The following is a 15,330-nucleotide window of genomic DNA, read 5'->3' as shown; positions in this document are numbered from 1 at the left end:
CAGTAAATGACAGTTATATTAACATAGCTGTATTAACATTTGCATAGCATTCTCTCTTTAAAAAAAAAAAAAAAAAAAACACTTTGACTTAACCAGGCACTATGTACTTGTTCTGTGCTGTGCCATATTTTCAGCTTAAGTGTCCTTTCTATGCAAATTGGACTTTATAGAATGCACTGTTTGCATGGTATAGTTGACCTTGTGCTGTTGCCAACTTTGGAAAGCAGGAGTACTATTATTGATCAACAGCAGAAATTCATAATATGATGCTCAAATAATGTATAAGCAATATAAGCAACCCCCACACACATGGTACACCTTAATCATTTTAAAGAGATGATTCAGGACCCTGGACTGCAGTAGTGGAGTTTTGCTGTACAATCCCAGCAAACTATGTGGTAGTGTGCCTTATCCACACCAAAACCTAATACTCAGAACTGGCCTGCATGTTTACAACATTTAATTATTTGCTAATTAGTGGGTCCTAGAATAAACAGACGCCACGTTTAAAAACACCACAACCACCACCACCACCACCACAATTTAGCCGCTATTCATTTTTAGTGAATTTTCCCTTGTATCTATTTATGTCTCCATGTATTTTTGTGGTCAAGTTAGCTTTTTTAATAAAACAAATGAAAGTGCTGTACTGAATATGATGAGTATCTTTATTGGAGGGTCAGTTTACACACTAAGTTATCTTATCTATCCATAAACTTTAATAATCTAAATAAGCACCATTGTCTTTGGTATTAGTGATAAGTCTGCATTTTCACAATGTTTTTATATAAATACACATTTACCACTTTTTGCAGAAATCATCATATTAATGGTGAAACCTAGAACTCAAGTATTAAATCTCAGTGCGGAACTTGACAGTGGTGTTCTTCATTTTCTTTTTGTAGACCTCATCAAACTGTTCATTTTGTGCTACAGTGAAATGATTTTTCCAGTCTCCAACTTTACCTTTTGTAACAAAAACAAAAAGATAAAAAAAAGCAATTTAGTGAAAGGACAGAACTAAGAAGCACTAAATTAGATCAGTGGTTTATTAACCTTTCCGCATGAAGGGTGAGATCTTGAAGTCCATGACTGGGAGACTGGAATAGTTGGTCATCTTGTTCTGTTTCATAGCATCAAACTGAACTCCTTTTGTTATTTCCTCCCTCTCTTCAACTGAGGTGGACAAACCTAAGAAGGAACACAAACGTTCCACCTCACGTCCTGTGTCCTGAATAAGACATGAAATATACACATTAAACAAATATAAATTTTATGTTTCATAAAAAGTTTGCTTTATGAACAGAACTTACTTCAGCCAAATCCTCATAGAACAAGTACAGTAGGTTAGAATATGTCTGTTTTTTCTCCCACCATCCACTGACATGATCAAACCAAGAACCAAACACTTCTAAAGGCAATATTAAAACAATTTTTTAGTGGTAAATTTTTTGCATTCATGTAGGTTATGTAGGGGGTTGCATATACAGTACAAGAGAAATTTAATATTTTTACTCTCCCAATGATTTTGTAGTTATATTTTGTAATTATAAGTAAATTTATTATCAAAATGGTTCTTTACAGTTGTGGCCAAAAATATCAGGCCCCTTGGTAAATATGATCAAAGAAGGCTGTGAAAATTCATCTGCATTGTTAATCCTTTTGATCTTTTATTTAAAATATTCACAAAAATGTATCCTTTCATTGGATAATAAGAATTAATAAGGGGGGGGGGTGGATGGGGGGGATACCATTATGAAATAAATGTTTTTCTCAAATACTCATTGGACACAATTATTGGCCCCCCTAGAAATTCTTATGAGTAAAATATCTCTGAAGTATATTCCCATTCATATTCACAATTTTGAGCACTCCAGCGTGATTATAAACATGAAATTATCCAGCCATGGCTACCTGTTTCACAGAAATATAAAGAGGAGGGAAAACAAAGCCTAAATTCCCTTAATCATCCATCACAATGAGAAAAACCAAAGAATATATTTCTGATGTGCAGCAAAATATAATTGAACTTCACAAATTAGTGAAGTGGCTTTAAGAAAAGAGCTAGAGCAGTGAAAATTCCCATTTCCACCATCAGGGCAATAATTAAGAATTTCCAATCAACATAAAATGTTACGAAACTGCCTGGAAGAGGACGTGTGTCTATATCGTCCTAATGCATGGTGAGAAGGAAAGTTTGAGTGGCTAAAGACTCTCCAAGGATCACAGCTGGAGAATTGCAGAAAATAGTTGAATCTCAGGTTCAGAAAACCTTAAAAAAAATTGTCAAACAGAACCTACATCACCACATGTTGTTTGGGAGGGTTTCAAGAAAAATTATCCTAGCTCACCCAAAAACAAACTAAAGCATATTCAGTTATCAGCCATGACTGGATCTTTAAATGGGACTGGCTTTTATGGTCAGATGAAACTAAAAATTAGCTTTTTAGCAACAAACACTCAAGATGGGTTTGGTGAACACAGAGATAAAAAGTACCCCATGTGTACAATGAGATATACTGCTGTATTTTTCATGTTGTGGGCCTATATTTCTGCTGGACCTGGACATCTTGTTTAGACACATGGCATCATGGATTCTATCAAATACCAACAGATAAAAAATCAGTAAGTGACTGACTCTGTTAAAAATGTTAGAATGGGCCATGTTTGGATCTTCCAACTGTATAATAACCCAAACACAAACCTCAAAAACAACACAGAAATGGGTCACTGAGCTCAAAACCAAGCTTGTGCTATAGCCATTCCAGTCCTCTGACCTGAACCCTACGAAAAATGAGAGGAGTGAACTGAAGAGGAGAGAAGGCAGCACCACCAACATGGAGTCTAAAGGGTCTGGAGTGATTCTGGATGAAGGAATGGTCTCTGATCTCTTGTGAGGTGTTCTCTAACCTCATCAGGCATTATAGGAGAACATTTGGACCTGTTAAACTCGCAAATGGAGGTTTCAGAAAGTATAGAATAAGAGTAAAAGGGGGCCATTAATTGTGGCCAATGTGTATTAGAGAAAAAAAATGATTTCATAATGATATTTCCCCCATTTTAAATTCTTATTATCCAATGAAAGGATACATTTTTGTGCATTTTTTTTTAAAAAGAGCAAAAGGATAAACAATGCAGATGAATTTTCACAGCCTTCTTTGATCATATTTACCAAGGGGGCTGAAATTTTTAGCCACGACTGGATTTATACCCATTGTAATAGTCTAATACAATTTAATTTCATTACTTTACAAAATATTTTACTTACTCTTTCCTTCTATAAATTTCTGTAAGTAGGTGTTCCAGTCTCCTGGTTCAGGTTCTGCCATGTTCATTCGATCAAAATGAAAATAGGAAACTGCATTGTCTTTTGCATTCCGTGCTACATACACAATCTGGAATAAGTGGACAAAAATATTATGACAAGAAACAACATTTGCATTAAATTCACTTATTCACTGAGCATAAGATAGCTGTTAAAATTCACTTTACATAACAAAATTAATTCATACAGAACACACTGCAATGGCATCAAACACAGTCGAAACAAGTTGCTTATATTAGAGGAGACTGAGGTCTTAGGTGTTGGGCCACCCCGTGCTGCCAAAACGGCTTCACCTTCGCATTGATTCTACAAGCAGAACTCTATTGGATGGATGAAACACAATTCATCCGAAAGATATTCCCTTGTTTGGTGTTTTAATGGTGGTAGGGAACGTTGTACAATACACATGTGGTGGGGAGTGTTAAAAAACACATCTGTTCAAAATCTCCCACAGGTGCTCAATTGGGTTGTAAAGGCCATCAAAGATGACACACATAAGTTACATATTCACCAACCATTCAGTGAGCCCTCATGGCCTATGGATGAAGGCATTGTCATCCTGCAAAAGAACACTTCCATCAGGATAGATATGTTTCATAGGATAAAGGTGATTACTCAAAACAACATTGTATTGATTTGAAGGGGACAAATGGCCAGACCATGCCAGCAAATTATACAGAGGCACTTGATCTCCTGGATTTTCCTTTAATTTGTCACCCGCATATCACTCATTTTCAAAAATACTCATCTTTTTCGCCAGCACTTGACCAACTAATAATAGCACTTACCTTTTCTTGTCTATCCTATTCTTGGCGTAAAAACAAACAAACAAACAAACAAAAAACATAGCTACGGGTTCTGTGCTAGACTATCTTTCTTTGCGGCCCGGCGAAAAATACCAATTTGAAAAACAAACGGAATGCATAGTCGATATAAAAAACTGGATGACAAGTAATTTCTTACTGCTAAATTCTGAAAAAAACAGAGGTGTTAATTATAGGACCTAAAAACTCTGCATGTAATAACCTAGAACGCTGTCTAAGACTTGATGGCTGCTCTGTCAATTCACTGCACTGGCTCCCTATCAAACATCGTATAGATTTTAAAATCTTGCTTATTACTTATAAAGCCCTGAATGGTTTAGCACCTCAGTATTTGAACGAGTTCTTATTACATTATAATCCTCCACGTCCCCTGCATTCTCAAAACTCGGGCAATTTGATAACACCTAGAATATCAAAATCAACTGCGGGCGGCAGATCCTTTTCCTATTTAGCGCCCAAACTCTGGAATAACCTACCTAACATTGTTTGGGAGGCAGACACACTCTTGCAGTTTAAATCTAGATTAAAGACCTATCTTTTTAACCTGGCTTACACATAACACACTAATACACTTCTAATATCCAAATCCATTAAAGGATTGTTAGGCTGCATTAATTAGGTAAACCGGAACCGGGAACACTTCCCATAACACCTGATGTACTTGCTACATCGTTAGAAGAACAGCATCTACGCTAATATTAGTCTGTTTCTCTCTTATTCTGAGGTCACCGTATCGCCACCAGATCTAGCCTGTATCCAGATCAGATGCTCACTGCAGTCACCCGGATCCAGTCAGTATCCAGAGCAGATGGTGGATCAGCACCTAGAAAGGACCTCTACAGCCCTGAAAGACAGTGGAGACCAGGACAACTAGAGCCCCAGAGGCCGATCCCCTGTAAAGACCTTGTCTCAGACGACCACCGGGACAAGACCACAGGTAACAGATGATTCTTCTGCACAATCTGACTTTGTTGCAGCCTGGAATTGAACTGCTGGTTTCGTCTGGCCAGAGGAGAACTGGCCCCCCGACTGAGCCTGGTTTCTCCCAAGGTTTTTTCTCTATTCTGTCACTGATGGAGTTTTGGTTCCTTGCCGCTGTCGCCTCTGGCTTGCTTAGTTGGGGACACTTCATTTACATCGATATCATAGACTTGATTGCAAATGATTGGACAGATACTATTTAAACTGAACTGAGATGAATTACATCACTGAATTCAATGATGAACTGCCTTTAACTGTCATTTTGCATTATTGACACACTCTTTTCCTAATTAATGTTGTTCAGTTGCTCTGACACAATCTTTTTTGTTTAAAGCGCTATATAAAAAAAGGTGACTTGACTTGACTTGACACTTGTATACTGTTGTTCTCTCGTTGGTCTGATTGCTTCTATTGTTGTCATTTGTAAGTAGCTTTAGATAAAAGCGTCTGCTAAATGATTAAATTTAAATGTAAATGTAAATGCATATACGTACTTGAATATTGCTCAATAAAAAAAAAAAAATAAAAAAAAAAAAACTTATCAATGACCACACAAAAGACTGAGAGGCAAGATATCCTGTACACAATCTTCAAAAGTGTAGAACTTGAATTTATCATATATGATGTCAAATTCATACTAACAAATTCAAGTATACTATGACAGATTTATTGCATGTTCCCAGCTACATCACATCACATAGTGAAAAAAGTCCTATATACCTTACCCTTGATTTCTGCTCCCAGAAGGACTTGGGCACAAGCTGAACAGGTAAATGAGTTTTGATGAGGCGAGGAGAAGTAGGCAGATTATCAGCCAGTTCTGTCCCTGAAAGTCCAAAATATGGTTCTAAATTAATAGTTTCCTAGTTGTCGTTTGTGGTTACACTATGTCATGACATACAGTGAACAAACAATATTTGAAGCATTCATACTGTTTATATTAATTTATTTAAACAGGCTTGTGGCTCCTACAATTAAATAAAAAGCTTCACCTTTCTAATTTGTTTATAATGGTAATTGACAGTACCTCACAGAAACTACATTAAGACAACAGCTATTGTATGCACTTATATTATACTGCTGCAAACTATGTAGGGTATATGGAATCACAATCCAGATTACATCATGCATGTCAGAAATAGAGCTACAAACACTTTTGTAGCTTATATACCATTAAAAGGGTGCATATGTTAACTTAGGTACATATTGATACCTTAAATGTATTAGTGCTTTTTGAAAGGGTACTGCTCCACTGACAGCTTTTGTACCTTTTTTCTGAGAGTCTAGAACAGGCATGGGCAAACTCGGTCCTGGAGGTGTGCTGCAATGTGCTGCAGAGTTTAATCCAACCCTGATAAAACTCAACTGCCTGTAGCCTTCTAGTAATCATGGAGACATTTGCCTTGTCCAAATACCCACACTTGCGGTCTTGGTCACTTGAGACAGGAAGTAAGTGTGCAAAACTGTCCCAGGTCTTAAAAACACTAAAGAGCAGTGCCCTTAACGCACACTTAATCCACACTATCCTGCTCCAGAGTGGTATTCGAGGCTTAGTTTATCCCATCATGCATCATGTTCTGGAAATAAATCTTGAGGCTTTTTGCTGTGATCTCATGAGAGGTCACGGAAACCTTTCCAACGTATGTGAAATATTAATAATAATTAGATATTACATATAATTTGGTAGCAACACAAAGAGTTGCACATTTTATTGGTGCAAATGGGTTGTGGTGATATCTATTTTGTACAACTTTTGCAACTGCTTTTTATCACTTATTTAGAAGCACCACAAAATGTAGTTGTTTCTTATAGGGACAACTGTACAGAAATTTAGAAGTTGATTTTAAAATGCAAAGTATTGAAAATAAAAATAAAGCTGTAAACACTTGCATATTTACAACAGTATAAGTGAGTCCCATCAGGTAATGAAAAGATCTCAAACACTTCTTCATGGTCAATTGAACACTTGGACCAAATACAGGAAATACGTCACATAAGTAGTCAAGTGGTCAAGTGCAAAGACCGCAAGTGCGGTTATTTGGACAAGGCAATAGATTAGCTTCTTCAGGTGTGTTTGATCAGGTTTGGAGCTAAACTCTGCAGGATACCGGCCCTCCAGGACTGAGTTTGTGTCTTGTCTAGAAGCATCATGCCCATTCATACTTCAGTTTTTTGAGCCAGTGGACTACACTAAGCAATGTGCACTTTGTTACTTCTGTTTCAAATAATGTGGCTCGCTTGTTTCCAGTTATATATGTTTTCAAGGTGCTGTTACCTAGTTCAGGTCAGAAGGGGTTAAGATTCATTGAATGTTTAACATTGTTATATATCTTTAACTCAAGTAACACATTCATTCATTGTGTTCAATGTGATTTTTAAAAGGCTAGAATATCAGCAGCAACTTACACACACTCGAGCAAATTCTATTTATCAGTAAATGATGGAGTACTTTTGACGATATTTTAAACTTGCTGAGTTCAGCTGAGTTGCAGCTCAACTCAGCAAGTTTAAAATATGGTCAATAAATGGGAAAACACTGTGAATAAGAAGACCAGACTGGCACAGGATTGCTACAGGTTAGTGGAAAAATACATTAATGTTGTTACTGGAAACAATTGAGCCATACTATGTAGAATGCAAGTAGTCTATTAGATTTTGAATGCTATTTCCAAAAAATAAACAAATAAGGAAATAATTAATGCATTAAAGGGGCCATATGATGCGTTTTCATTTTTTCCTTTTCCTTTTGTATGTTTTGTAGCTGTTTGTGCATGTATAAGATCTGCAAAGTTACAAATCTCATAATATTTCTTCAAAAAGATGATTAATTTTTTTTTTATTTTATAAAGAAGGATGATGATGACAGGCCGGAAAAAAGACATGGTATGGTTGGTCTTCTATGTAAGTCAACAGCATATTTTTAGAAACATGTTCAGTGAAAAGAATTTACTCTGTGGATGAATTTTAATCCATGTTACATTAACCTTTTGGAATAAATACAAAACTAGAGCCAAACTAAAACTGAAATGAAACATTAATAATAAATAGTAAGTAGTGAATAAATGAAATAATCATAACTAAAGCACATATGAAAGAATTTATTCCTGTCTATTTTGAAATAAGTTGCATTAAAAGTCAACAAATGCTTGATTAATATGAATATTTTCATTAAAAAACGTGTCTTCACATAGTATTCAGTAAAATTCTTGTGCATTTAATTTAATAAATAACAGCAGAGTGAGCAGGTTTTTTTGGATATGGTAAGATTACATTTATTTTATTTAATAAAGTACTACTCCTCAGTCTTTCTGCATTCTAACAGCTTCATGTGTCTGTAAACATTTCATTTTAGTGTGCCTTTAATTAAAGTTATATTTAATTAAAGCACTATTTATAATAAAAGTTTCACTTTCACTGTGATCACGTAAAGCCGGTAAATGTGGTGTTTACATGAAATAATAATCGTAATGTGAGTTTACCTTATGGTACAAACCCAGAGTCTCCACATCAGTATGAAACAAGCGATAAAACACGCATCTTCCGTCTGAAAACTTGTGGTTGCATTTTGGGGCAAAGCAAAAAACATTGTCGAACAAAAATATAAAATGCGGGTAACTATTAATTGGTTATTCTACAATTATTTGTACTAATTTTACTGCAGTTGGAAAATACTATAAATTGATCAACTGCTCGGCATGATGACGTTTAATGTATCCGACAATGCCTTTAGTCCCATTTAGCAACTTGTTAGCAACCGCCTTTTTCAAGAAATGAAAAATCACGAGTGGGGTGTAGCCTAACTGCTGTGTTTTATGTCGTTGAATAAAACATGAATTATTTTAGGGGATTTAATCAAACTGCTATTCAAAAAACCTAATGACTCTGGGACGATGGAACAGTAAGTGCTAAAATGCTAACTCGCTTCTGGGTTTTTGCCTACAAAGTGATGTCATAGTTCCACCACTCTATTCTCCCTCACATATCTATGTTACTAAGTGGAAATATTTGCATAATACAAGTTACAACCCAAATGGATACGAAAGCAAGAAGGCATGGTTTCAGGTATGGCAGTAGTGTTGTTGCTGCCATGCCGTGGAGACGCTTTGTGTTTCTATATGAAAGAAAAATTATCAGCCGATATTTATCATGCACCCCTACTTTATAGGATTGTATAGCAATATATTGATTATTGCAGAATCGCTGTATTTCTGATATCATCGTATCGTGAGCCACGTATCGTGATTTGTATCTTATCGTGAGGAACCCCTATTATTAACTGTTCTTATAATTGCTTTGGAAACTAAAGCTCACGATTATGGTAAAGGCAGGGACGGATTAACGTGAATCCATTTGACCTAATCAGTATGTGCCTATTCATAAAATATGTGATATTTTACATATTTACATCACAAAGTATAGTATGCAAATATGTTTTATGTGAATTTATAAAACTATGTGTACTTTCACTGCAATACTCCTTGTAGGCTACTTATACGAAAACTGCTCACATAAGGGAAAGTTCACCCAAAAATTGAAATTGTGCCATCATTGTGTCATCTTCAAGTTGCAAACTTATGAGTTTCTGTCTTCTGTTGATCACAAAAGAAGATATTTTGCAGAATGTTGGTAACCAAACAGTTCAAAGCATAATTTTCTTTCAGGTATACCCTTTTTATTACATAGATATATAAATTCTACTTATTTTTATTTATTTATTTTAAACTTATTGATACACAATACCCTGTTGGGTCACCCTAATGGCTGCTCTTTGTTCTGCACTATGTTCCACCATTTTAAGACAAACGTATTTATTGTGTTTTCATATTCAAGAGATTATAAGCTAGATGCATTTTTTTTGGTGGTTTGCATCGAATGTTCTTCGACTTTTATGCATAATTAATTTGTTTATGAATAAAGATTGATCTGTTGAAAACAGTTAGTTTGAGTTAGATGCCAAATGCTCTCCTCCTATTCAAATTTTACATTGAAGGGGTGAATACAACATATTTGCCCACCGGCAACTATAGTTGCCGCATATGCTAATACGATTTTCAAGAAAATAAACTAAAACCTGGGGAAAATAAATGCAGAACAAGTTCACATAGGACACTATTAACATGACTATATGCATGAAACCATTCAGAAAATTTTGGGCACAAATGGGTTAAGCTTATGAATGCAATGGCCAATCAGAGGCATTCAGATGAGTCATCGCTGAAAATGATGTTTTTATGCATAGGCTAATTAATATATTACACTAATAGTAGGCTACTTTCCCCATAGCCCATTATAGATAAACTAACGTGATCTATAAAGGTGCAAAATGTATTTACTTATATTTAAGAATCGTGATATTTTATGATAAAGTTAATAAATTTGGAAAATTAAAAAAAAAAAAGGATCAAAATTTCAGAGCACACTGTGCTTTTCAAAGGAGGGGCTTTGTAGAAATCGATGTGTTTTTAGAAAGATTGGGCACAGAGGATCTGTTATAATAAACAGTATGTGAAAAATGTTTTTTTGAACATTAAACCATGCTAACATATTTTATTACACCTAATACACAAAATAATGAGCTTTGAAAATAGCATCATATGACCCCTTTAAGATAGATCAATACTGCAAATTTGTATATTTACATTAAAGGGGTCATATGATGCAATTTCAAGTTTTCCTTACTCTTTGGAGTGTTACAAGCTGTTTGTGCATAGATAAGATCCCTGAAGTTGCAAAGACTAAAGTCTCAAGAGATATTCTTTATAAAAGTTAAGACTTGTCCACACCCTCCTAAAATGCCTCGTTTAAACATGCCCCCACATGTCTACACCATGATGTGGGAAGATTTGCATAAAGCCGCACAAATGTTAATGCAAAGAAAGAAAGTGTAACTTTGATTCTTGCTGTTGCTGTCGGCGCCATGCTGTGGAGATGCTGTTTCTTTGTGAAAGTGAAAATACTTTGTTTGGCCTTCCAAAAGAGGGCACAACTAGAAATCAGATAAACTGTATTTACAACACTGTTCCAGAACAGTCCAACCCAGATGTGTGCAGCACATTTTATGGAGGACTGTTTCCTGTTTAAGTATTTAAATTACAGAATATGTGGTAAACAAAGAATCCATGCAGGACTTTAAAACGTGGAAGGTGGAATAGCAAGAAGTAAAGGAGTTAATAAATTGAACCAGACAATTAAAATAAAATTATAAAAATGTGATAAAAAAAAAAAAAAAAAAAAAGATGACAGTGAGCATTATTATACTGTGGTCTTTTACCTGATGGTATCACCTTAAAACATGACTCCAGGAACGGAACTCTCATATAGATAGGTTCGGAAGTCCCATCCTTACCAAAATACAGAAGGTTTAGAATATATGAGACCCAGGTGGTACCTGGAAAATCAGTGGAGAGTAGAAATTATTACATGCTTCAGACTCTTCCCTTAGAAACAAAACAACAGTATAACAAGATATGAAAAAACAACAACAACAAAAGCCTACATGAAATTATATCAGTAGGCCTACTGCTAGTATGTGCTTTCTGCATCACAATGTGTCTAAAATCTTGGACTTGTAATATATCTACAGGTTACACCGTGTCTACACACAGAGGTGTCATGCCCATTCAAAGTGTGGCACGTGCCCCCTCAGATTTTTGAGACAAGTGGATTTTGAATGCAGAATCCAAAAGACAAAAAATAGCCAATTCATATTTTCTATATTTAATACAAGCATTTGGAACGTTCAGTGCTACATATCATCAGCTGCTAAATTCAAGTCTGCTTTTGCTGGCTGGTGCTGAGCCAGATACAGGCGAGTTTTAACAGCACTGTGCATTAACCAATTACACACGATGCTGTTGAACTTATGAGTGCAATGACCAATCAGAGGTGTTCAGATGAGTCATCGCTGAAATGCTGGTGTTTTTTTACTGGCTCACTGACTGAATACTGAATGAAAGTGCAGATGTGTGTATGAATCTGTAAGATATTATTTGCATAGTGTAAATAGCTTCAGTGATTTTAATTGGAGTTTTTGAGAGTGCTTGAACTAGACTGTCAGTGAAATTGTAAATGTGCTTTGTTCACTTTTTGTACAATAAAAGTGTTATGATTAATAGCCTAACTTGCAATGTTTTTATTTACATTAACTTTCAATGTTAAATTCACATTAAATATAAACTCAGTTGTTTTAAAAATGTTATGGCATGGCACCCATATCTGTTAATTAAGTAACAGGTTTTTATGCATAGTTATTAGATTACATTACTAGGTTACTTTGAACATCGCCCACTATAGATCAACATACTGTAATCTTTAAGGTGAGAATCAAGATATTTCATGATATAGTTAATGCGTTTGTGGATGTTTCAAATAAAAAGGAAAAAATAAATAAAACATAAGTGCAAATCTCTGACAGAAAACTGCTACTGTGTTCTATTTATGACGTAGTGACACAAATTTCAAATGATTTTCAATGGTTGCTTTGTCACAGTGTAGTCAGACTTTAGGTGTCGCGTCCGGTGTATAGACAAACGGTGTAAGACTTAGGCCCCATCCACACGGAGACTATTCTGTGAATACGCACAAATTTTTTATCGGATGGGCGTTTTGTCCACATGGATCCGGCATTTTCGGAAGGTGAAACCGCTATTTTTTGAAACCGGGTCCCAGAGTGGATAAATCTGAAAACGCCATCTTTGCGTTTATTTTCTGAAACGATGACGTCATGAGCCCATGTTTCACCCCTAGTCAAACAATGCTACGTCACGTAATAGCAACAAAAACATGAACAAACACTGAATGATTGTCTTTTTATTATCTAACATTAACACAGATTAATAAATGTAATGTTCCATGTTCGTTTGTATACCGTGCGCAAGGTTTATGCGCATAGTCCATGTCTTCTTCTCCCTTTTTAGGTGTATCTCTGTGGCAGAATTATAGCGCCACATGCTGGTCTGGCATGTTTACTACATAGTTTTGTGTTGGTTTTGTGGTTTCGTGTGGACGCAGATATTTCTTGAGACGAGGGGAAAAAAAAGATCGGATAGGGAAAGCTCTGGCTTCGTGTGGACATAGCCTTAGGATCAATTGCAAGTTTGAAATTTTGGGTTACACATGATAATACACAATTTTTGTTGTACATAAAAATGTAACAAATATTTTTTGACATTGCAATGACAGAGAAATTAGCATTAGCCTACTATACCAAAGCCCATACTGTTGTGTAACTGCTTTAAGTGCATTGCAGGTTAGAGACCCATTGAGTCCAGACCACAGCCATAGAATTATGAGCCTGCTATGCGGCCAAGAGAGCAGGGACAGGCAAGGATTATTCTAATAATAATTAAAGTTTATCCATGCCATGATCCTGGTGACCACGAAATCGACTACGAATAACAAAGAGAGAGAATTGCTATTGATTCCTTTAACTTCACAATAATAATAATAATAATAATAATAATAATAATAATAATAATAATAATGTCAACAAAGAGAGATCATACAAACTCCACACACGTTTTTTTTTTTTTTTTTTTTTTTAACAATGAGCTACAGAATACATAGAAAACTGAATATTTAGGACTAATAACAAATCAGGTTTTGGTTCCTATTTTAGAACGACTATAAAAAGTTATTGTAGACTAGTTACAGTGAAAAAATAATTTAGGTATAATAAACAATGATATTTCAAAGAGTCAATTCACATGCACCGCAATCTCTGGCAGTTCATTATAATGTATAATATGCTTACCATATCCTATCACATATCCTAGTATTCAAATCTGGAACAAATCTTTTTTTCAAGATCAATGCATTTATTTGTGTGTGTGTGTGTATTCTGCAGTTCTAAAATACTGATGTTATACACAGTAATTTAATTATTTCACTTCACAATAATAATAATAATAATAATAATAATAATAATAATAATGATAATAATAAAACTGGTGTCATGCACCTCAAAAAATGAAGGTTCTGCATAACAATTGCTGTGTATAACATTAAATCAATGTTTTAGAATTGCAGAACACACAAACACACACACACACACACACACACACACACACACACACACATACACACACACATCTGCATTAATCTAAAAAAAAAAAAACTAATTTGTTCCAGGTTTGAATACTATGTGATATGAAATGTTTATTATACTGTACATTATAATGCACTGCCAGAGATCGTTGCATGTGGTAAAACAGTAGAACTGACTCTTTGAAATATCGTCGTTTATGCGTCGTGAAAAACCCAGCCCCAAATAATATATATATATATATATATATATATATATATATATATATATTATATATATATATATATTATATATTATTTTTTTTTTATTTTTTTTTTAAAGTCGTTCTAAAATAGGAACCAAAGCACGAGTCGCTATTAGTCCTATAGGTTCAGTTTTCTTTCTTTCTTTTTTTATATTCTGTAGCTTATTGTGAATTAAAAAAAACATCATTGTGGAATTTGTATATTCTCTCTTTGTTCTCTATCTGTACTTTGCACTATTTTTTTATTGTGAAGTGAAGTGAATGAATAGCGATTCTCTCTTTGCACGGACACAAAGACCTCTTAGCAAAGTTATTCGTAGTCGAGTCTGTGGTCACCAGGACCAATGGCACGGATAAACTTAAAATAAATCCTGGCCTGTACCTGCTCTCTTGGCCACATAGCAGGCTCATAATTGTATGGATGTGGTCCGTTATCATATAGACAGCTTAATTATATTTTAATTTGGTCACATGCCAAGGTGCACCTAACTAGGGAGGGCTGTATTAATGTTTTCAACAAAGACGTTCGTCTTCTTGCTTGCATAGTGATGGCTCAAAACCAGCAACTACACACTCTCCCCCTCCCCCATTCTTACAATGCCTGATGACTATGACTTCTTCTTATGAGTGGGCAGGGTCTTTGTCATGGATCTTTGTCAAAACCACAGCTTTCTGCCACAAGATGAACTCTTATTTAGTGTTCGAGAACTAACCTGTCTAGTAACTGTATAGTAATATAATTATAATAAGTAACAGAAGTAAAAATAAATAATTGGTAAGAAACATTATTCTTTCTTTTTTTTTTTCTTTCTTTCTTTCTTTCTTTCTTTCTTTCTTTCTTTCTTTCTTGCTTTCTTGCTTTCTTTCTTGCTTGCTTGCTTGCTTGTTTGCTTGCATAAGTTTACCAACAGTT

General features: G+C 35.0%; 1 protein-coding gene across 1 annotated transcript in view; it reads right to left on the bottom strand.

Moving 5' to 3' along the window:
- Positions 1-647: 647 nt before the first annotated feature.
- LOC109095439 (cytosolic sulfotransferase 3-like) overlaps positions 648-15,330 on the bottom strand; it is a 16,903-nt gene continuing 2,220 nt past the window's right edge. Inside the window, exons 3-8 of the mRNA XM_019109155.2 lie at positions 11,402-11,518; positions 5,856-5,956; positions 3,269-3,395; positions 1,314-1,411; positions 1,057-1,231; positions 648-966 (exon numbers count right to left, since the gene is read on the bottom strand). Coding sequence (XP_018964700.1) covers positions 854-966; positions 1,057-1,231; positions 1,314-1,411; positions 3,269-3,395; positions 5,856-5,956; positions 11,402-11,518 — 731 coding nt within the window. The 3' untranslated portion in view covers positions 648-853. The remainder of the gene's footprint in view (positions 967-1,056; positions 1,232-1,313; positions 1,412-3,268; positions 3,396-5,855; positions 5,957-11,401; positions 11,519-15,330) is intronic.

This window comes from Cyprinus carpio, chromosome A8 (genome assembly GCF_018340385.1).
Source record: "Cyprinus carpio isolate SPL01 chromosome A8, ASM1834038v1, whole genome shotgun sequence".
Taxonomy (NCBI): domain Eukaryota; kingdom Metazoa; phylum Chordata; class Actinopteri; order Cypriniformes; family Cyprinidae; genus Cyprinus; species Cyprinus carpio.
This window is presented reverse-complemented; position numbering and strand designations above follow the sequence as displayed.